Raw genomic sequence first — 25,278 nt, 5'->3', positions numbered from 1 at the left:
CAGTGATGATACATTCTATACAGAGAAAACCCTGAAGACTCTGCCAAAAGGCTAGTAGAACTGATAAACTATTTTAGCAAGGTTTCAAGATATAAAAATCAATATGGAAAAACAAATAACATTTCTACATACCAATAACATCCAGCCTGAGAGTCAAATCAAGAACACAATCCCATTTACAACAGCTACAAAGAAAATGAAATAACTAGATACAGGTAACCAAGAAGGTGAAAGATCTCTACAAGAAGAACTACAAAACACTGCTGAAAGAAATTAGAGATCACATCAATAGATGGAAAAATATCCCATACTCATGGATTGGAAGACTGAATATCGTTAAAACGGCCATACTGTGTAAGGCAATTTACAGATTCAACACTATTGCTAACAAACTACTAATGTCATTCTTCACAAGATTAGAAAAAAGTCACGGCACTGTTTACAAGAGCAAAGACCTGGAACCAACCCAAATGTCCATCATTGATAGAGTAGATAAAGAAAATCTGGCACATACATCATGGAATACTATGCAGCCATAAAAAACAATAAGTTTGTGTCCTTCATAGTGACATGGATGAATCTGCAAACCATCATTCTCATCAAACTGACACAAGAACAGGAAACCAAACACCATATGTTATTACTCATAGGCAGGTGTTGAACAATTAGAACACATGGACACAGGGAGGGGAGCATCACACACTGCAGTCAGTGGTGGGGGCTAGGGGATGGACAGCGGAGGTGGGCAGGGTGGGAAGGGATAATGAGGGAAGAAATACCAGATATAGATGATGGGGGGATGAAGGCAGCAAACCGCCTTGCCATGTATGTACCTATGCAACGATCCTCCATGATCTGCACATGTACCCCAGAACCTAAATTACAATTTAAAAAAAAAGTATTCTAAAATTCATATGGAACGAAAAGAGAGCCCAAATAGCCAAAGCAATCCTACACAAAAAGAACAAAGCCAGAGGTATCGCACTACCCAACTTTAAGCTATACTATAAGCATGGTACTGGTAAAAAAAACAGACCAATGGAACAAAACAAAAAACCCAGAAATAAAGCCACTTACCTACAACCATCTGATCTTGTACAAGACCAACAAAAACAAACAATGGAGAAAGGACTCCCTATTCAATAAATGGTGCTGCGATAAGTGGCTAGCCATATGCAGAAGAATGAAACTAAACCCTTACCTTTCACCATATATAAAAATTAACTCAAGATGGATTAAAGATTTAAATATAAGACCTCAAACTATAAAAATCCTAGAAGAAAACCTACCAAATACCCTCTCAACACTGGCCTTAGGAAAGAATTTTTAGCTAAGTCCTCAAAAGCAAGTGCAGTGCAACAAAACTGACAAGTGGGTGCTAATTAAACAAAGGAGCTTCTGCACAGCCAAATAAACCATCAGCAGAATAAACAGACAACCTACTGAATGGGAAAAAATATTCACAAAGTAAACATCCAACAAAGGTCTAATACCCAGAATCTATAAGGAACTTAAATCAACAAGCAAAAAATAAATAACCCCATTTAAAAATGGACAAAGAACATGAACAGACACTTCTCAAAAAATATACACATGGCCAACAAACACGAAAAAATGCTCAACATCACTAATCATCAGAGAAATGCAAATCAAAACCACAATGACATACCATCTTACACCAGTCAGAATGGCTACTATATAAAAAGCCAAAAAAACAACAGATGTTGGCAAGGCTGTGGAGAAAAGGGGACGCTTATACATCATTGGTGGGAACATAAATTAGGTCAGCCATTGTGGAAAATAGTTTGGCGATTCCTCAAAGAACTTAGAACTACCATTCAGCCCAGCAATCTCATTACTGAGTATATACCCAAAGGAAAATAGATCATTATACCAAAAAGACACATGCACTCATATGTTCATCGCTGCATTATTCACAATAACAAAAACATGGAATCAATTTAGGTGGCCATCAATGATAGACTAGATAAAGAAAATGTGGTACATACATACCATGGAATATTAGATAGCCATAAAAAAAGAATGGAATCATATCCTTTGCAGCAACATAGATGGAGCTGGAGGCCATCATCCTAAGCAAATAAACACAAAACAGAAAACCAAACACTGCATGTCCTCACTTATAAGTGAGAGCTAAACATTGAGCACACATAGACATAAACATGGGAACAATAGATACTGCAGACTACTAGAGGGGGGAGGGAGAGGAGAGGTTGACAAACTAATTATTGGGTACTATGCTCACTACCTGGGTGCAATATACCCATGTAACAATCCTGTACATGTACCCTCTGTACCTAAAATAAAAGCTGAAATCTAAAAATAATAATAAGCCTATGTTTAGGTGCTTTAGTTTTTTCTTTTTTCCTAAAACAATTGAGTTTTTTCAATTCTCTTGACTAAACATACCTTTATGAAAAATTATTGCACCAAATATTGGTGGAGTACCTTCTGATAGTCTTTCTTGACAATTTAAATTTTCCTGTGGAATTTCTCTAATTCAAACATTTACAATCAAACCACATTTTAAGTCTGTTAATTACTAGAATAACAGAGTAAGAATACCTAAGTAGAGAAGACCAAATCAATACAACTCTGCATACATAGAACAGAATACAACATATGCTTTTTAAAAGATGCCCTCAGTTAGTCTCAATGACTACTGGCAATTAAACTTTGATTTTTAATTAAAATATTCTAATCCTTATATACCAAAATATTAGCAGTGATTATCCCCACATGGTAGGAATACATGTAGTTTTCAGATTTTCCTCTTATCACTTATTTTCTAAATGTTCTATAATAAATACCAATTTTGTCATTAAAAATACAAAATGCCCCAACAAAAATAAACAACTTAGCCACTTCTTTGAGTAACAACAGAACCAGTCATTCTAAATACGTAGGTGTCTCTAAAGAAAATGATGATTTAACATTAGCATAATATTCTATTTAGATAAACAGTTATATAATTTTTAGACTAGCATATGTGAATCTACTAAAAGTAACATTAGAAATATTCATGCAGGCTCACTGCATGCCAAGCAGTGACCTTTAGAATCCTCACAAAACACAATAATCTGCAACTCAGTCTCCAGCAATTTCAGAATCAAAGAATGGATCACCTCAGTACTATAGGCAGAAATCGTTCAAAGAAGCTGACTCAGCAGAAAATAATGGTGAAAGCATTTCTATTGCCCAAGTAGTTGACCGTCAGAAACACAGTGTCTACCTCCATTCATAGTAACAGGGCATCCTCTGTTCCAGTCAGACATCCCTCCCACACCTCAACCTTGCCTCCCACAGGTTATCATTCTCCCTTGTATCATCACTTAAAGACTTCTCTGAAATATTACTTTTTCATTTTTTCCCCCTTTCCTACTGTGCCCAAAACAAGCACAAAAGCCCCTTTTGTTCCCCTTCCTTCATTTTCAAAGATTTGTTTTATAACTGATCGCTACTAGGAAAAGGGATCAAGTTACAAAGGAAAACACCATCTTTAATTTTCAGTAGTAGCTGTCCCAGTTTTTATAAAAATTGTACCTGTTTTTTCATATTTTAACCCTTGTTGGACCTTGCACCAATTTCCCTATTTTAACCAGAGGGTTCTCTTAATTTACCAAGCAGAGATGGATGACATGGTCAGAATTCAACAGCTAAAACAAGCCCAGAATCTGCTGCCTTAGCTCCTTCACCATCCTTTCTGAGTCTCCTTGATGGTCCATGTAGGCTTCCCTCTCAACAGCAAAGAATCACAGTTTTACAGTATTAAAAATTACATGTTTAGCACATACAATAAAAAGCAATTCCTACACAAAAAGAAATCACTCACTCAGAAAAGTAAAGATTTCGTTTAAATTAGATTGCTTTGGGGGTCTGACAGAACTTTTCATTAGGAAGCACTGTTAGCTCTTTTCCAGCAGCTTTTAAAAATTAGGTCTGGATAATTAAACCAAAACCAAATATATTGAAAGGATCTATAGTTTTTATTCACTCTCTCCTCCCCCATTTCAAAACAGGGCTTGGGGATTAAGATAAACAGATTAAAGAACGAAGAAAAAACACTTCATACATGTCATAAAACATTAAACCTTAATCTGCATAGAATATTCTATCTTAAGGTTACTGGAAACTTGCAAAAATGTTACTAGGAAAAATTTTCCAAACACAATTAGACATTAAAGGATAGCTCTCTAATCTGTATTTTGTTTAAGATACAAAAGCCCAGCTGAAATTGTTCTCTACCTCCATACCTAAGTGACAATGCCATTTTTAGTTGGCATATAGGCTAAATTAAAATAAGAAAATCTAATTTAGTAAAATTTACATCGTTTCCCTACTGTTATATAATTACATCCCCACAAGTATTCAGCCTAGAAAGAAAATCATAAAAATGCAAGAACAAGCTAGAAATCACAATTAGAATTTAGAAGAGCTCTAAGAATCTTGTTTTAAAAGTATGTTTGTTTTCTTCTTGCCAATCAACCACTGACATTATTTGTAAACTACTCCCCCTTTCAGCCTCATGGGGGATGCTTCTCAAGAAGACTATTTTATTTCACAATTGCTACTCATATGTGCTTACTTCAAAAGAACCCAAGATTTTGGTCACAGTGACATTATTAAAAAGATGATAATCTCCATAGCTTTTAATATTTTCAGAAGAAAGTTCACACAAAAAAGCAACTTCAGTTGTTTTAGGTCAATTCATAATTCATCTGGCAACATGAGCTTTTAAAAGCCACTCAATTTTTAAACCACAGTATCTTTTTTCTTCCTAAATTATTTCTGTAGAGTAATTTCCATTATGCTACTGTTAAAAAAAAAAAAAAACCTTAGCTGTCACTGCTACAATTTCCAAAAAAAAATCAAATGTATTAATATATTTAATTAGCAAAATGTTATTCACATTTCTGTATCATAAAAAAATCTTTTAATAAATCTCATGTAATACCAGTAAAAAAGCATTTACTGTCACATCCCTAAAAACTATTTTTTTAAAAATGACAACAGTGTCATTACAAACTGGTGATTTAAATAATCAGACAACTTACAATAGGACTATTCTTTTTAAAAAAGGAAAAAAAACATTTTCATGGTAGAAATAACCAAAGACTTACTTTTCCCTGTACCATAAAACAATTTTTAGAAGTGACTATTCAAATAATAGTGCCAACAATTTCAATAAGTAATATTTAGAACAAAACAGAGGACTTCTTTGAGATAAGCAAAATTACCAAGATATTTAGTATACAAAAGCTAACAAAGCAGACAATGAATTTCTTTAACCACACTTCAATTACAATATAAAGAAACTTTTGCAGTAATTCCTACCTTTATCAATATTCCAGAGAAACAAGTGTTGCTGTTTTTAACATTAAGGTGATTTAGGTTCCAAATGATAGGATAGCCTTGCTCCTTACCAAGAACAAAATTGACTTTCTGGAGAAAGCAAGTCAACAACAAAGCCCATGTTGCCTGAGCAAGCCTGAATTTCTAGCAAATGGGGATGAAGCTATTTGCATTTGTTGGTTTAAGGGGGGAGGAGTGGGAGGAGGGGACTAAGGAGACTGCTAAAGTAATTTGTGTATTGTCTGTGGACTGTAGAGACAGTGATCATCAGTCACCTGCTCAAACTTCCTTCACTCCTGCCTTCAGAGAAGAACCAAAGGTCCTTCCAGAGGTTACCCTAGGTCAGAGAATCCGGAAAGAAATGACAAGACATGCAAAATCTAACTGCCAACCTATTGCATCTATAGACAAAGTTATCCCCACCTGATCACATGTCCTAAAAACCAAGACATTTTAATAGTCTCAAGAGAACTTGCTAAAATATATCATAGAACAGAAGCAAGAAAGAAAAATCTCCAGACTCTGTTTGCAATTGTTGCAGTATTAACTTGAATACTTAAAACAGAAAAAGGAAAATTTTTTTTTCCAAGATACTTCTTTGCATCATAATAGCCATCTCATTTGCACAAGCAAAACATTTGTTCCAAGCTGTTCATATGAAAAAGAAAATATCAGCTGTATTAAATTTCATAGCTTTTGAGTCAGTCATTTGGGTAGATAGCATTTCTGACCATTTCATTTATACCAAACAAGAGTACTAAATATACTAAGTGTATTAGTCTGTATTTTATTAAACTACATTAAGGGCAAGAATCTAGGTAAATACTCGAGTGTTTATTCAGAAGCCTTCTAGTGGAACTGACACACCTTGAACTTTTTACAACCTTAGTTATATGCACCACCTCTGCCACTTTTGACCTACTGTAACAGAGAGAAATGTAAAGTGCTACTATGTGGCTTTAACTGAACATACACAGTTGTACAAAAATAGGGGGAAAGTTGGTGAATACATGCATTAAAAGCTATAAAATCTTAATTTTAAAATTTAAAGAGATGAAGCACACATCACAGAAACCACATACTCCTCTCTGCACATGCCTGAACAAGGAGCAAAAATCAGCCACAATTTCTAGTTTTGTTTTCTTAAAAATGAGAATGATCACGAGGTCAAGAGATCGAGACCATCCTGGTCAACATGGTGAAACCCCGTCTCTACTAAAAATACAAAAAATTAGCTGGGCATGGTGGCACGTGCCTGTAATCCCAGCTACTCAGGAGGCTGAGGCAGGAGAATTGCCTGAACCCAGGAGGCCGAGGTTGCGGTGAGCCGAGATCACGCCATTGCACTCTAGCCTGGGTAACAAGAGCGAAACTCCGTCTCAAAAAAAAAAAAAATGAGAATGGGGTGGGAGTATGGAAAATAGACCTATTTCTTGTTTGCTCAACGAAAAATTTCCCAAAAGACAAACTTTGAAACAGTTAAAAAGGAAAACATTAGAGTTTTTCAAAATAGGAGAAAAAAAACCCTACTATATAAAATGACCAGTTACATTTTTTTAAAAGAGCAAACATTTAGATTTTTAAAACTCACTCCCTTAAAGTTTTAATGAAGAAAAAACTAAACCACACACACCTGCATAAAATACACCAGCATTCAAAGAAGCAGCTAACACTTCCCAAAATAATTAATTACCTTTATGGTCTATTAAATTAAGCTGTGAAGGAAATGCCATGTTACCACTGAGTTCCATTTCTAAATTAAGCTGTTTCCGTGAGATGTGGGGGGACAGAAGACCCAATACTCGGAAGGGTTTTATCAAGAAAAGAGCTAAGACGGTCATTGGAAGCCTACGGTGCCACAGGACAAGAATGCTTGGCTACTACACCTTCCTTATTCTAGGTTTTCCCCTCCTCCATGGTTCCCTTTGGACCAGAAGAATTCCTCTATACCCTTGGGATCCTGCAACATTATACTCGGCATCTGGAAGTTTGCTGTTTGCCCTCCTTCCTGGTCTGTAAGGTCAAAATTGCTTAAAGAATTAGGCTACAAGATGACACTTCATACCAGTGCAGGTCATTAAGTTACAATCAATGATGTATAAATCTGAAGCTAAAGTTAAAAACTTTGAACATCCCATAATAATGAAAACCATACTGGGGGTAAACTTTTAAAAGAATCTTCTATTTCTGAATTTTTCAAAAGATTAATTTCTCAAAAGACTAATAATCTATATTAATAAATAACATTACAGAGACAAAATAGTAATGGGTTTATAAACGTTCCCCAAAAAAGAAAAAATAAATGATTTTTAAAAAAATTTTCACATAGCCTTCAAAACAAGGTAGTCTTAGTTCTGATTCTAAGTTGCTGGATTATCCTGTCTTGCTCTTTCATGTATCAAATATTTGGACTTTCATGAAATGACTGGCTATAAACTCCTATAAGTATATATGCACTGGAGACATGGGAATGGCAATCTGAGGAAAAAAAACGATAGCTTACAGGGCATTCCTAAATTTCTATCATTTTCTAGGGAGAACTAAAAAGAGGGGGAAGCCAGTTGAAAACAGAAAACGGCAAGATCAAATAAATTTGCAAGAAGAAAATCTACAATGGGCCTCATTTTCATTTATGTGATTCAGCCTTCTTCTGCAAGTTGCCAAGGACACAGCAGCACATATGTTCCTTTCCTCTTTTTCACCAGACACTCTGTACGGGTCTCGTGAGTAAATCTGATGAGCTGAGACAGCACCAGCCAGAAGCTAAGGGCTTTGAAAGATTGTAGGGTCATAACAAGAGCTAAGAAAGGAAAATCTAAATAAACAAGAAGGAAAAAGCCATACAGCTTGCTGAATTTTCTATCCAAGTGAGTTTCTCAGTGATTTTTTTCTACCATTAATAAGCCTCACACAAATTTTTGCTGTTTCTGATCACAGAAGTATTTACAGTTTTTAAAAACTGTTAGAAAAAGTTTCAGAGTAAATTAAACTTTATTATTATCCTTTAAAGGAAAACTAATAAAGCTTAAATAAACATTTATTTAATGTAAAGCCCTATCAAGGAGCAATCATGAATGCCTCGTTACTTTTTTTTAAGAAACTATGCAACAATATTGTCTTTAGTTATTAATTATTTGAACAAGTTTTAAGTGCTACAACCTTAAAATATTTTGCAAAAGCAATTATATAAAGGTTGAGAGCACACATTTCTAGTGTATTTTAAGGTATTTCAAAGTATTATCATTTGAATGTGTTTTAAAATGAAAATATTCAAAATAAACTAAAATACAGATTTTTTTAATTTATGAAATTCAATTAATATTATTTGTGCCTTTTGAAATTATTTAATTCTAAGGCATTTAAAGTATTTAATATTAAAAGTCAATAAATAATATTTCTCTAAGTTAAAAAAACTTTAACATTAAAAAGCAAACTACTGGAAAAAAGTTTTTACTTTTATGACAAAGGGTTGATATGTTCAATAAATGAATAAACAAATGCATTATCAAATTGATAAGAAAAAACATGCTAAGAGAAAAATGGGAAAAGGTGATTAGCAGGCAAATTATAAAGGAACATTAATGACCAAAATACATGGAAAGAAAAAGATTCAATTTCACTAGTAATCTAAGAAATGAAATTTTGAAAAACAAATTTTTTTGGGAGTGGGGACGGAGTATTGCTCTGTCGCCCAGTCTGGAGAACACTGTCGTGATCTCGGCTCACTGCAACCTTCGTCTCCCAGGTTGAAGCAATTCTCCAGCCTCAGCATCCCGAGCAGCGGGGACCAGAGGCGCATGCCACCATACCTGGCTAATTTTTTTGTATTTTTAGTTGAGACGGGGTTTCACCACATTAGCCAGGATGCTCTCAATCTCCTGACCTCGTGATCTGCCCGCCTCAGCCTCCCAAAGTGCTAGGATTACAGGCATGAGCCACCGCGCCTGGCCCCAATTTATTTTTAATTAGCAAAAAATAACAAGAAAGATAATTCCCAAGGTTGGCCAGAGTAGGAAAAAAACACTTGCACTTACTTCTGAGGTTGGTGGAAATGGGTATAGCTTTCTGAAAGACCATTTGTCAGTCTTAGAAACATACCCCTTAACCTAGCAAAGTTATCTATGGAAACAGAGAGGTATACAAAGATATATGCATAAAAGTATTCATCATATCATCTAGTTTAATAACCAATCTGAAAATATTCTAAATGCTTAACAAAATAGAGATTTGATTAAGTAAATTATGGAATAGCCATACAATGGAATGCAGTGCCGAAATAATATTCAATTTATAGAGATATTTTACATGAGAATACAGTCGCAACATATTATGAAAAAATAGGCAAGAAAAAAAACAGAATACAATAATCCCTTTCAAACTAAAATTGTCATTTTATTTAATTTAAAGCACAAATGCTATATACAAAAATATTAGTTTTGTTTTGAAAAGCCCCAGTTAAAAGCAAAAGTCCCCATTACCACTTCCTTTACCAGTCAACATCCTTCACAGAAATAATCAGTATTACAGATCTGATATATAGCCTTCAAGATTTTTTTTACATATTTACATACATATTTCTATATGTACATATAGAAATACATAAGTATTTTGTTTTGACATACCAGTATTACACTGTATTTATTTGAGGGGACTTATGTTTTTCACTTAATATATCTCGGAGAGCTTTCCTTCTTAGTATAAGTAGAAACACTCTCATTCTTTTAAATTATTCTATAATTATTCTAAAAAACAACTATACCATAACTTATTTCAACATTTCTCCACTGATTTGACCATGTATGTGTGTGTTTTCTAAAGTTATATGTGTAAGAGAAAAGTAGTATGAGGTCAAATACCACACAGTTTGCCACAGCTATATCCAAAAGCTTTTCCCAATATTTTGCTTTATCTATTAGAAGTTACTTTATCTATTAGAAGAAAACTGTTATAAAAGTTAGAATGAAAAATTAGAAAAATACTTTGCTTTCAAGAATATACACATTATATCTAAAAAAGTATATTTTTATAGCTGTCATCCAAATAAATGATGTATTGCCTAAATGTTTTCTCTACTCAAAAAGAGTATTTCACCTTGTCTAAGTACAGTACTAACCACTATTAACCTATCCATAATTAATAAGCGATACCTGAAAAAAAGCAAAATGAATCACACATGCATTATCTTAGGGTGAACACCAACTAAAAGTTTTTAACTGTACTTTCCCCAGAATCCCAAAGTTCTTCTGGGGACTTCTGGGAATATTTATAAAACAGACTGCGGCACCAGTGGGCACACATTTGTTTCTACTCTTAACTGCTCCCAAATTCTACTTTAACATGGTTTGGACTATTTGTACTCAATATTCAAAAGGCTAACAAGAAAACTGCTTTATAACCTTGAATTACTTGTGCCATCTGAAATCCTTAATTTCTCACAATGAAAGTAAACAGTGTATTTGTGTATGTGTGGTTTTGTCAAGACATCAAGATTCAACAAAACCTACAACCAGAACTATCAGGGTGACACTGTAAAACACTAAAGATGACATGAAAAGATTAAAGTAGCTAGATTTTTAAATGGCAGATTACAGTCAGAGAAGAAATACTGACAGCTGTATTCTCAACAGCAATAATGGAAACCAAAAGTCAAAAGAATGTATGTCTTCAATGTGTTGAAAGAGAATGGCTGTCAACCTGGCATTTTACCATCAGAATGCCATTAGCAGACCTTCAATAAAGGAAATTCTGAAGGATTTACCTCAGAAAGAAGAAAAGTAATCCCAGATGAAAGGTTTCAGATGTCAAGAATAAATAAAGAGCAAAAAACACGCTAAATACGTGGGTCAATCTCAACAAACATTGACTATGTAAGTAATAATAATGGCCCATTAAATTTTTTAAAGATATAATTAAAACACATGATAGGTAAATCACTTCAAGATGGTTGACTGGAGGCATCCAATATTCCTCTCTTCCACAAAGAAGAACCAAAATATTAACTATATAATCTTCAAACTGAGCATCTAAGAAGGAATACTGGAATCCAACAAAGAAGAGGAAGAACCTGAGGCATGAAAGGAGAGGGATGCAAGACAGCAGTTTGGTCAAGACTGGCTGAGAGCCGGAAGAGGCTCTTCAGTGAGGGTAAGGGTAAGACAGAGATCCCCAGTGGTCAACATCCCCACCATGGACTCCGCCAACCCTAGCCACAGAAAAACCCATCACAGGCCCTGAGAACAGCTTAAGGACCTGCGTGGAGACCATGCAACATCATTGATCTAGAGAGTGATCCCATGTCCCAAGTCCTAAGCAACTGTAGGACAGCGCCATTCTGAGAGCTCAGCCCCCACCACACTGCATCCTGCCCTGGAGCCCAACAACCCCCACATCTTCACATCCCTAGAGCCCCACCATCTCCCAACATCCACCCAGAGGGCTGCAGTTGCACAACAACCATTAGACCCACAGAAGTGGCAAGGTCCCCAGCACTCTACCATACACAGTGTCCTGCACCCTGGGGAAAAATGGTATAGCACACTGGAGAAGCTGCCCACTCCCATCCAAGACAAAGCACATGCTCCCTAGAGCCTAAGAACTGCCTACCTGGGAGGACTACCAATGACAGCAACCCTACTACAGCCACAGCAGCAGGGCTCCTTCACACAGACACTGAGAACAGACTCTAACACTGCCCACAGCAGCTGTCACTGGGGGCCTAAGTGTGCGCCACTAGCAATTACAACCCTACCCCCAGCAGCAAGGCCACCTCTGTGTACTTGCACACTGGTTTTTCCCTGCTGCTACCGCAGCCACTACCACCAGAGGCTAAAGGACATGTCCCCTCCAGAGCCTGAGAACTGCAGTCTGTGGCTGCAGCTCCCCCAAGCAGCAGTACTGAAGCACACTTGCACACACCCTGAAGACAGGCTCTGCCTGCCCACAACTGCTGCTGCCACCCAAGCACTGCACCAGGGGTCCAGGGTATTGCCCCACCCTGCCCACCACAGCCAGTGTCCAAATATACCACCAGGGACCTGAGGACAGGCATGGCCAGCCCAGCACTGCTCTCTCATTGACCAAATATATCTCCCAGGAGCCTGGAGACTGCCCCGTCCTGATCATCACTGCTGGCATCTATGCACTCCTCCTGGAGGCCTGAGGGTGGGCCCGACCAGCCTGCCGCTACGACCTCAGCCAGCACCCACTGGCACATACCCACTGGGGGCCTGAGGACTGGCCCACCCAGCCTGTTGCAGGCACTGTTAACACAAACACATGCTGCTTCAGGGCCCAAAAGTTGTCTTGTCACCATTAGCGCCATCACCTACACCACACACACCACCCAGAGAACCAAGGACCTACCCACCCAGCCCACTATGTCCACTGCCGACATCCTATCAAGCCACCTGGAAGTCCAAGTATCGGCCAGTTTGGACCAGATGACACCAGTGTCCATCTACACTGACCAGGGGCCCAACAACAGGTACGCTCAGCCCTCTAGTGCCATCACTGGGGCCTGAGGACTGGTGTACCTGGCATCCTCATCCACAGCAAAACCTCAACACAGCCCCAACCAACCACAGCCTGAGCTGCTAAGGAAATCACAAACACTGATGATACTGTTTACAGCCAAAGAACACATAGAAAAACTTCACTACTTCATGCACTCAGAATCAAAACTAAAGTATCCTATCTAAACAACAACACCTAGATAAATCTTCAAGAAAAAGATTTCCCATACAAAAGCCAATCCAAATATTAGAAGCACCAACTATGACACCAGGTGTGCAGACATCAATGTAAAGACCCAAGAAATATGATAAAAGTAGGAAATGTGACACTTCCAAAGGAACACAATAATTTTCCAGCAACAGATTCCAATGAAAAAGAAATACTTGAAAAAGAATTCAAAATAATGATATTAAAGAAGCTCAATGAGATACAAGAGAACACAGATTAAACAATACAAAGAAATGAGAAAAACAATTCAGGATGTGAATGAGAAATTCACCAGAGAAATAGGTATCATAAAAAGAACCAAAGAGAAACCCTAGAAATGAAGAATTCAATGCATTAAATAAAAAATTCCTTTCAGAGCCTCACAACAGATTAGAGCAAGCAGAAAAAAGAAGCTCAGAACTTGAAGATAGGTCCTTGAAACAGCCCCCATCAGACAAAAAATAATAATAATAATAATAAAGAAAGCTTACATGACATATGAGATACCATAAAACTAACATATACAAATTTTGGGTGTTCCAAAAGATGAAGCGAAGACCAAGGGCAGAGAAAACCTATTTAACAAAATAGCTGAAAACTACCCAAACAAAAAGAGACATCACAACAAAAACCACAGAAATACAAAAGAACATCAGAGACAATTATGAACAACTATACACTAACAAATTGGAAACCCTAGAGGAAATGCATAAATTCCTGGATACATCGAACCTATCAAGACTGAATAGGAAGAAATAGAAAACCTTGACAGACCAATTAACAAGCAATGAGATTGAATCAGTAATAAAAAGTCTCTCAATAATCTTTGGGATGTTGGATCAGATGGCTTCACTGCTAAGTTCCACCAAACTTATAAAGAAGAACTAACACCAATTTGCCTCAAACTATTCCAAAAAATTGAAGAGATTAAAATTCTCCTTAACTCATTCTACAAGGCCAGCATTGCCCTAATACCAAAACCAGACAAAGACACAAGAAAGAAGAAAAGAAAAGATAACTACAGGCTAATTTCCCTATGAACATAGATGCAAAAATCCTGAACAAAATACTAGTAAATTGAATCCAAACACAATACACCATGATCAAGTAGGATTTGTCCCAAGGATGCAAGGATAGTTCAACATACACAAATAAATGTGATACATCATATCAACATTATGAAGGACCAAAACCATATAGTCATCTCAATAGATGCAGAAAAAGCATTTAATAAAATCCAATGTCCTTCATGACTAAAAACTCAACAAACTAGGCACCAAAGGAACATTCCTCAACATAATAAAAGCTATATATGACAAATCTACAGCTAACATGATTCTGAATGAAAGCTGAAAGCCTTTCCTCTTAGAACTGGAAGAAGTCAAGAATGCTGACTGTCAGCACTCCTATTCAACATAATATTGGAAGTTCTAGCCAAAGCAATTAGGCAAGAGAAATAAAAGGAATCCAAATGGAAAAAAGGAAGTCAAATTGTGCCACGTGGGCTGGCTTTGGTTCAAATGGTTACTTCCTCACACGACTTTCTAACCATTAAATTGTCCCTCTTTAAAGGTGGCATGATCTTGTATTTAGAAAAACCTAAGGACCCCACCAAAAACTCTCAGATCTAATAAACAAATTCAGTACAGTTGCAGGATACAAAATCAACACACAAAAATCAGTAGTATTTCTATACACCAATAATGAAATAATTGAAAAAGAAATTAAGAAAATTCCATTTGGCCGGGCGCGGTGGCTCACGCCTGTAATCCCAGCACTTTGGGAGGTCGAGGCGGGTGGATCACGAGGTCAAGAGATCGAGACCATCCTGGTCAACATGGTGAAACCCCGTCTCTACTAAAAATACAAAAAATTAGCTGGGCATGGTGGCGCGTGCCTGTAATCCCAGCTACTCAGGAGGCCGAGGCAGGAGAATTGCCTGAACCCAGGAGGCAGAGGTTGCGGTGAGCCGAGATCGCGCCATTGCACTCCAGCCTGGGTAACAAGAGCGAAACTCCGTCTCAAAAAAAAAAAAGAAAGAAAGAAAATTCCATTTGTAATAACTATGCAAGAAATAAAACACTGGGTGTAGTGGCTCACATCTGTAATCCCAACACTTTGGGAGGCCGAGGCAGGAGGATCACTGAGTCCAGGAGCCTGGGCAACACAGTGAGACCCTGTATCTACAAAAAAAAAAGTTTTTAATTAGTTGAGTATGGTGGCATATGTCTGTAGTTCCAGCTACTGAGGAGGCTGAGGTGGGAGGATTGCTTGAGCCCAGAAGGTAGAAGCTGCAGTGACCTGTGATTGCGCCACTGCACTCCAGCCTGGGCAACACAGCCCGACTCAGTCTCAAAAAAAAAAAAAAAAGAAGAAGAAGAACAAGATACTTAGAAAGAAATTTTACCAAGGAGGTGAAACACCTCTACAAGAAAACTACAAAATGCTGATGAAAGAAACTGATAATGACATGAACAAATGGAAAGACATTCCATGCTTATGCATCAGAAGAATTAATATCACTAAAATGACCACACTACCCAAAACAATCTTGAGATTCAATGCAGTCTTTATCAAAATACCAACGTCACTCTTCACAGAAATAGAAAAAACAATCCTAAATTTTGTATGAAACCAAAAAGAGCCCATATAGCCCACATAATCCTGAGCAAAAAAAAAAAAAAATAGAGGTATCACACCACCTGATTTCAAAACATATTGCAAGGCTATAGTAACCAAAACAGCATGGTATTAGCATAAAAACAAATACATTGACCTATAAAAGAGAAAACCCAGAAATAAGCCCATCTATATACAGCTAACCGGTTTTTTATAAAGGCACCAAGAACGTACATTGGGAAACAGACACCCTTTTCAATAAAAAGTGCCAGGAAAACCAGATATCCATATGTAGAAGAAGGAAACTAGGCTGGGCATGGAGAATCATGCTTGTAATCCCAGCACTTTGGGAGGCCAAGGCAGGCAGATCACCCAAGATCTGGAGTTCAAGACCAGCCTGGCCAACAAGGTGAAACCCCATCTCCACTAAAACCATAAAAATTAGCTGGGCATGGTGGCAGGCACCTGTAATCCCAGCTGCTCAGAAGGTTGAGGCAGGAGAATTGCTTTAACTTGGGAGGCAGAGGTTGCAGTGAGCCAAGACTGCACTGAACTCCAGTCAGGGTGACAGAGCAAGACTGTGTCTCAAAAAATAAAAATAAAAAAAGAATGAAATTAGACCCCTAGACCCCTCTCTCTCACCATATAATCAACTCAAAATGCATTAAAGACTTAAAGACCTGAAACTATAAAACTAATAGAAGAAAACATAGAGAAACAGTTCATAACATTGGTCTAAGCAAAGATTTTATGGCTAAGACCTCAAAAGCACAGGCAACAAAAACAAAGACAAGTGGGACTACACAAAACGAAATAGCTTATACATTGCAAAGGAAACAATAAACAGAGTGGAAACAACCTCTTGAACGGGAGAAAATATTTGCAAACTATTTATCCCACAAGGGACTAATAACCAGAATATACAAGGAACTCGATAGCAAGAAAAAACTAATAATCCCTTAGTTAAAAAGTGGACAAAGAATCTGAACAGACATTTCTCAAAACAATACATACAAATGGTCAACAAGTATATGAAAAAATGCTCAACATCACTAATCATCAGGGAAATGGAAATCAAAACCACAATGAGTTACCATCTTACTCCAGTTAGAATGGTTACTATTAAAAAGACAAAAAAAAAAAATAGATGCTTGCTAGGATGCAGAGAAAAGGAAACCCTTTTTTTTAATTATTATTTATAGAGATGAGGTCTTGCTCTGTTGCCCAGGCTGCAGTGCAGTGACATGAATATAGCTCACTGGGATCTCTTAACCCCAGGGCTCAAGTGATCCTGCCACCTTAGCCTCCCCAGTAGTTAGGACTATACGCACATATCACCATACCCAGTTAACTTATTTTTTTTGTAGAGACAGAGCCTCACTGTGTTGTCCAAACTGGTCTCAAACTCCTAGCCTCAAGCAATCCTCCTGCCTCGGCCTCCCAAAGTGTAGAGATTACAGGGTGAGTCACCATGCCAGGCCAGAAAAGGTAACTCTTTACACTGTTGGTGGGAATGTAAATTAGTACAGCCATTATGGAAAACAGTATGGCAACTTCTTGGCCAGGTGTGGTGGCTCACGCTTGTAATCCCAGCGCTTTGGGAAACTGAAGCAGGCAGACTGCTTGAGCCTAGGAGTTTGAGACCAGCCTGAGTAATGTGGTGAAACCCAGTTTCTACTAAATATACAAAAATTAACCAGGCATGGTGGCGCACACCTGTACTCCCAGCTACTTGGAGAGCTGAGACAGGAGGATCACTTAAGCCCAGGAAGTCAAGGCTTTACTGTGCTGAGATCATGCCACTGCACTCCAGCCTAGGTGACAAAGTGAGACCCTGTCTCAAAAAAAATTTTGAGTATTAGAAAAAGATAACAGGAACATCATCCACAGAAAATCTGATCATCAGATAAAGTAGATGTTAAAGTTTAAAAAAAAGGAGATCAGCCGGGTGCAGTGGCTCATGCCTGTAATCCCAGCACTTTGGGAGTCCGAGACAAGTGGATCACCTGAGGTCAGGAGTTTGAGACCAGCCTGACCAATACAGTGAAACCCAGTCTCTACCAAAATTACAAAAATTAGCCGCAAGTGGTGGCGTGCATCTGTAGTCCCAGCTACTTGAGAGGCTGAGGCAGGAGAATCACTTGAACCCGGGAGGCAGAGGTTGCGGTGAGCCAAAATCATACCACTGCACTCCAGCCTGGGCAACAGAGCGAGACTCCATCACAAAAAAAAAAAAAGGAAAAGAAAAAAAGAAAAGAATTATCAACCTTGAATTCTATATCCAGCAACTATCCTTCAAGAATGAAGAGGAGGGCTGGGTGTGGTGGCTCATGCCTACAATCCCAACACTTTGAGAGGCTGAGGAGGGAGAATCACTTGAGTCTAGTAATTCAAGACCAGCATGGGCAACACAGTGAGACCCCGTCTCAACTAAAAATTAAAACAATTAGCCCGGCATGGTAGCATGTGCCTATAGTCCCAGTTACTAGCGAGGCTGAAGCAAGAGGATCAATTGCTTGCATCTGGAGAGTTGAAGCTGCAGTGAGTCATGATTGTGCCACTGCACTCCAGCCTGGGCATCACCGCGAAACCCTGTCTCCAAAAAAAACAGAGAATTTGTTGCCACTCAACCCTAAAGGAATGGTTAAAAGAAGTTCTCTAGGCCGGGCGCGGTGGCTCACGCCTGTAATCCCAGCACTTTGGGAGGCCGAGGCGGGTGGATCACGAGGTCAAGAGATCGAGACCATCCCGGTCAACATGGTGAAACCCCGTCTCTACTAAAAATACAAAAAATTAGCTGGGCATGGTGGCGCGTGCCTGTAATCCCAGCTACTCAGGAGGCTGAGGCAGGAGAATTGCCAGAACCCAGGAGGCGGAGGTTGTGGTGAGCCGAGATCGCGCCATTGCACTCCAGCCTGGGTAACAAGAGTGAAACTCCGTCTCAAAAAAAAAAAAAAAAAAGAAGTTCTCTAAACAGGAAGAAAATTATAAAAGAATAAAATCTTGAAAATCAGGAATGAAAAAAGAACAACTTAAAGGGTAAAAATGTAAATAAATACAACAGACTTTCCCTTCTCTTAAGTTTTCTAAGTTATGTTTGACGGTGGAAGCAAAAATTAAAACACTAATGTGGTTCTCAATTTGATGACAATTATATATAGTAGAGGGTAAAGGGACATAAAGTGAGGTAAGATTTCTAAAGTTCACTCAAAGCAAATGTAAACCTGGGTAAAGACAGAGGAGGCAGATCTCACAAAGTATTCGGATGCCACTTGTTCTTTTTCTTTTTCTTTTTTTTTTTAACACTGCATTTCCTATTTACCCCTTGACTCTCTAAATCTAGATTTTTAAAGAAGCTGAGTAACCATAGTTTTAGTTTTACTAGGACCACTAATGAGTTCTCCTCTTGCTTGACTTTTATACTGCCTTTGATAATGTTTAGTACTTTCTCCTTAAAATCTTTTTTCTCCCGTTGCCACAGAAACCAACCTAGTGATCTCCTACATTTATGTACATTTTTTTTCCAGTGTCCTAGATTGACTTCTATCTTCTACCTATTCCTTATTTTTGTGCTTCTCAAAGTTCAGGCCTCAAACCATGTGACTGTAAACAACTAAGCCCCACTCCAAACCCACTGATTCAAACCCCTGAATGTTAGTTCCCGAGCACTGCCTTTTAACAAGCTCCTCCAAGTAATTCAAGAGTGACTCCCCCAAGTAATTCAAGAGTGATAATTATTGCTTTAAATGTTGACCCACAAGGCTCTGTCTTGGTCCTTTTCTACCTCTACTTGTTATACACGCACAATTAAAACCCACTCAAAACTTCCACCACTTGCTGCTATCAACAAAATAAGTAAACTGCTAGCCCTCCCATCCTAAGCACCTGTAATCCCACCTGGCACAAAGAATATTTGTTTGAGTGAACATGATGCCTCTCAAACCTGATTTGTCAACCAAGACCTATCTTTTTAGGCTCCAGATCTGTATGTGCAGCTATTCGATCAATGAACATGTGCACTTGGATGTCCCAAAGTTACCCTGAATCAATTACGACTGAGTTCAGCTAACGGTAACAGAAAAACCTAAAAGAATAGTGATTTATATAACATAGAAGTTTATTTCTCACTAATGTCTGAAAACAGGTGGGCTAGTATGAAAGCTGTACTCCACCAAGTTCTCAGGGACTCTGGCTCCTGGCTGCTTTCCACCCACTCCACAGCATATGGTTCCCATCTCATGCTCTAAGATGGAGCTCCAGTCAAAACCACATTCATAGCAGAAGGATAAAAGCAGGAAGAAGTTAGAGGAAAGGACATGCTCATCTCTCTATAATATTCTTTCTGGAAAAAGTACACTCTATGCGTGCTTTTATTCAACATCAACCAGGACTTAGTCTCGTGGCCACACCATACTGCTAGGAGTCTGGAAATATAGTCTGCACGTTAGGCAACCAATTGCAATACTAAGAAAAAAAGAGAGAAAAAATACTGGAGGACAACAGCATTCTCAGCCACACATTTCAGACTCACTGTGTTCCAAAGTGAACTCATCAGTTTTTAGGATAAACTCTGGAATTTTGCACTTTTGTTATGTGTCCATCCTACCTTCATCTTCATTCTGCTGGGCGACTTCTGCTTCTCATCTAATACTCGAATCATGCATCCTTTCATGATATTTTCCTTTATGCAACCACCTTTTCCTCCAACCAACACTGGAAGTCTTTGGGCCACCTCCACATCTAGCATACGTCTCTATTTTTACATTGCTAATACTATATCTCTTTTTACAACTCTATGCCTCCATGCATCCCTCTTCCATTAGAAGGTAAACTTCTTGAGGGTAGAGACTATGTTTTATTTATCTTAATATCACATACGCATAGATCTGTATCATGCTGAATTTTACAAAATCAACCATTAATATCTACTTCCTAGACTTACGGAAGTAGGAAACTAGTTAAAGAGGTACCTAGTAAAAAGAACACTGTGGTATGCAGTACTCTAGTATAATGGAATGTGTTAAAGTCCCAAATTACAGATGATTCTAACAGCCACTGCAAGAATAATATGGCTCTTACCTAGACACTACACTCCTCTGCACACCTTGCCTACTTATTTTCTACATCTATTTTTCTTTTTTTCCTCATAAAAATGAATACATATAGTAGGGTAAATTTTTTAAGTATGTTTATATTTAATCCTACTAAGTTTATTTTTTATTCATTTATTTTTTTAAGATGGAGTTTCATTCTCGTTGTCCAGGCTAGAGTGCAGTGGCGTGATCTTGGCTCACTGCAACCTCCACCTCCCAGGTTCAAGCAATTCTCTTGCCTCAGCCTCCCGAGTAGCTGAGATTATAAGCACGTGTCATCACGTCCAGCTAACTGAATCCCACTAAGTTTATATTAAACTTAGGTCAATGACTGGGTTCTATTCTTAGACACCACTTAAGCCTCAGCAGTTACTCCATCATAGAAGACCAGGTTAGGCATATTTAAGCCCTTGAAAGAGTCACCAAGGAACATCAACATGTTGACCGCTTTTCTCTGAAAGAAAACATCTAGAAGATCATAGTTCTCAGCTTAGGAAACACTGTTACAACTAATAAATATTACCATGACTACAATAACATACTAATTTATAATGGTTTCCACAGAGTCAAAAAATTTTCACTATGGATTTAACTTAAGGCTATCAAAGTGTCAATTTAACTTAAAAACAGGACCAAAATCATGTAAGACATGTTTACAACAGTTATGCCCAACCTTTTAAAAAATATCTTTGAGATATGAACAATGGAATACAATGTATAATTTTTAATTGAACATCAACCATAAAAGGAGCTAAGCACATACCACCCCCCATGCTTACAGCAACAAGACCTCAATGGCACAAATATGACTTTTAGCTTTGTCCATATTCTCCAGTGTGGACTGGAACTCAGACTATGATGCTACAGTGATGCTCAAGAAATCTAATCATAGCCTTCTTTTACCTCCAGTTCTCTAGCCTGCACAGTGCTTTGCTGTTCTGCCTGCCACTAGCTGGGGCATGAAGTCCTAGTATCACCAACGCTAACCACAATGCCACCAACAACAGTTACATATAACTTCAATAAAGTAAAAAACATGTAGTTAATTATTGTCTTACCTCTAGTTCCTAGGGGTTGTAATACATCTCCTGTCAAGCGACACCACCCCACTGGGAAAATATCTCGAGAATCATACTTGCACCAGTAATCAAAAGCTCCACTCCAGCCATCGAATGTGATATGAACTTGATCCCCTTTCACATCTCCAATGGTTGCAGGACAGATGAGATATGGGTTCTTTTTGTCAATAGCTTCTAGTTTCATCCCCACTTTAAAATTATTTAGTGGGGGCTTTGGTGGTTCCTACCAAAACATAAAAAAAAAAAAAGACTTCATTTTTAAGATGTATTAAGACCCATGTGCTCGAAGTGAAAAATTGTATATTCTCTCACAACCCTTAGCAAGCAAAACTTAAGCTCCATGTTTAATTATCAATTAATATAGGAAGACAACAGTGCTCACAAATCCGAAACTCTGCTCTCTAACATCTCATATTTTTTCAGGAGCAGAATCAAGAACCTGGAAAGAAGCAAAACCAGCCAGATTCAACCATTCAAGAGATATGTATTATCTACTATGTACCAGGAATTTAAGATTCATTGGTGAACAAATATATCAAAGATCCCTGCTCTGGTGGAGCTTACATTCTAGCACTGGTGGTAGTAGTGGTTGCAGACAGAGAAAAGGAATCAACAAGAAATTTTACAACAGGCAGTCAGACAAACCTAATAAATATGTAAATTGGTATGTCAAAAAGTGGTAAGTCCAAAGAAAAGAAATAACATCAGATGATACCCTAAAAGAAACTCAATTGTAAGAATTCTAAAGAAAATGAACAACTCAAATTCAAAAAAAAGAAAAGAAACGAAACTCAAAGTATAAAACACAGACACAAGAACATGAAAGTCATATAGTCTGGGGTCATTTAAAATATCCAATCCAGAAATCAATATTTAAAAAGTATTTCTTAGTCACAAAAAGGATAAAGCATGTAAATGTTAACAGGATTGCTAGAAAGACCACATGTTATGTTAAAAGCAACATCTTTTCTTTCAATCTGCTTTTCATCCTACTAAATGGCACCATCACAGCAACCCTACTAAATGGCACCATCACAGCAAGTCACCTAAGCCAAAAGACTGGAAATAGTAATCCTATTTTTCTGACACTTGTTCAAATTAAAAGACAAAAAAAAAAAAAAGAATAAAAAATAGTAGTCCTGAACTGGTGATTTTCTGCCCTAATGAACATTAGAATCACCTGTGACCACACCACCAGTGATACGAATTGAATTGGTCTATGGTGGGGCCGGGGAAACAGCAATATTTTAATTTTCCGGGAAATTCTAAGGTGCACCCAAGGTTGAGAACCACTACACTAGACTTATCCCTTTCACTTATCTAAAATTCAATTAAAAACCACAACCTCCCAATCAGAGCTGGATTTTAAACCTAGGCAGTCTGTCTTGAAGCCACCTCCTTGGAACACCCTACCCCATCATCTGCCTGGACAATTTCAACTCACCCAACTGAAAGCCCAGTTCTCCTAGCTTCCTTCAATGCTTCCCTGACCAACCCCTGCCCACTCCTAGGCCCAGCTCAGAGCCACTCTCATCTTCAATTGTAATATCACTACTGAAATGTGTTCCCTCCTCTATGAGACTAAGAGATTATTAAAAACAGATATTCATATTATTATTTCCAGCACAATACCCAATAGCAAGCAATTTTTTAAATAAAAGAACCAAGGAATCACCCAAAAACAGTGAGCAAGCTCTCAACTAATTCTCTCACCAATTTAAAAAATATATCTGGAAGGTTGGTTTCTTTTTCAAATGTCCCCTTAAAACCCATCTCATCACCCTGTATTTTTCTATTGTTACTCTTTACACCCTTACAATCTGGAAGCTCCTTAATTATAGCTTCCAAAGTCCTTTTAATTACATATTCTTTTCTTAATTTTTATAGAGACGAGGCCACACTATGTTGGCCAGGCTGGTCTCAAACTCCTGGCCTAAAGCAATCCTCCCACCTCAGCCACTCAAACTGCTGGGATTACAGGTGTGAGCTACCACACCAGGCTGAATTACGTATCTTAATTTGTTTCTTAAAAATCACCCTGGGCTCAAACCTGTAATCCCTAATTCAGCACTTTGGGAGGCCAAGGCAGGTGGATCTCTTGAGCTGAGGAGTTTGACACCAGCCAGCCAGGGAAACATGGCAAAACCCGTCTCTAAAAAAAAATACAAAAATTAGCTGGGCATGGTGGCAGCACACTTGTAGTACCAGCTACTTACGGGGCTGAGGCAGGAGGATCACTTCAGACCAGGAAGTCATCGAGGCTGCAGTGAGCCATGTTCTTACCACTGCACTCCAGCCTGGGCAACAGAGTAAGACCCTGCTTACCAAAAAAAAAAAAAAAAAAACTCCACCCTGAAAGTTGGCAAGTCAAAAGGTAGACTGATTGAAGATCAAAGTATTTGATAAATAGCTGGTAAGTAAGAAGCAGTGTTACATGAAAGGGCTAAAGGTCAATTGACTGTTACTAGTATGAGAAGAAAAAAGTGGTGAGGTAAGCTGCATTTAACAAAGAATAAACATGGCAGTTGACAAATTTGTGCTAGATGCTCACAAAATGCAGAAAACATTCGAGGCACACATAAGGATCCCAGGACCTTACACTGTCATATAAAAGACTGAGACTTTCTGTAGCAAAGCAAACTAATTTCAAATGGCAATGTATATTTTCTGCAACAAAACAACAGAAAGGAATAAGCAACGCAATAGAACTAATTTTAAGATTAAAATATATAACCTAGGCCGGGTGTGGTGGCTCATGTCTGTAATGCCAGCACTGCAAAAGGCCAAGGTGGGCAGATCACTTGAGCCCAGGAATTAGAGACCACCTAGGCAGCATAGTGAAATCCTATCTCCAAACAAAGTATAAAAATTGGCTCACGCCTGTAATTCCAGCACTTTGGGAGGCCGAGGCAGGCAGATCACGAGGTCAAGAGTTTGAGACCAGCCTGACCAACATGGTGAAACCTCGTCTCTACTAAAAATACAAAAATTAGCTAGGTGTGGTGGCACACATGTGTTATCCCAGCTACTCGAAAGGCTGAGGCACGAGAATCGCTTGAACCCAGGAGGCAGAGGTTGCAGTGAGCTGAGACTGCACCACTGCACTCCAGCCTGGGTGACAGAGTGAAACTCCATCTCAAAAGAAAAAAAAATTAGCCAGGTGTGGTGGTGCAAGCCTACAGTCCCAGCTACTTGGGAGGCTGAGGCAGGAGGATCTGCTTGAGCCTGGGAAGTAGAGGTTGCAGTGAGCCAAGATCGTGCCACTGCACTCCAGCCTGGGCAACAGAGAAAGACACTATCTCAAAAAGAAAAAAAAAAGTAGGAAAGAAAAGACAACCTACAGAAAGAGAGAAAGAAAATAATGGCAAATAATCCATCACAAGGGATTAATAACC

General features: G+C 38.2%; 1 protein-coding gene across 7 annotated transcripts in view; it reads right to left on the bottom strand.

Annotated features, from left to right (window-relative positions):
• Window positions 1-25,278, bottom strand: part of SCML2 (Scm polycomb group protein like 2) — a 116,238-nt gene that overhangs the window by 46,279 nt on the left and 44,681 nt on the right. For all 7 annotated transcript variants that reach the window (XM_012434245.3, XM_012434259.3, XM_012434238.3 and 4 more), the window contains exon 7: window positions 21,863-22,106. In XM_012434245.3, the coding sequence (XP_012289668.1) occupies window positions 21,863-22,106 (244 nt within the window). The remainder of the gene's footprint in view (window positions 1-21,862; window positions 22,107-25,278) is intronic.

Source organism: Aotus nancymaae, unplaced genomic scaffold, assembly GCF_030222135.1.
Source record: "Aotus nancymaae isolate 86718 unplaced genomic scaffold, 86718_ANA_hifiasm-v0.15.2.pri h1tg000058l, whole genome shotgun sequence".
NCBI classification, from domain to species: domain Eukaryota; kingdom Metazoa; phylum Chordata; class Mammalia; order Primates; family Aotidae; genus Aotus; species Aotus nancymaae.
This window is presented reverse-complemented; position numbering and strand designations above follow the sequence as displayed.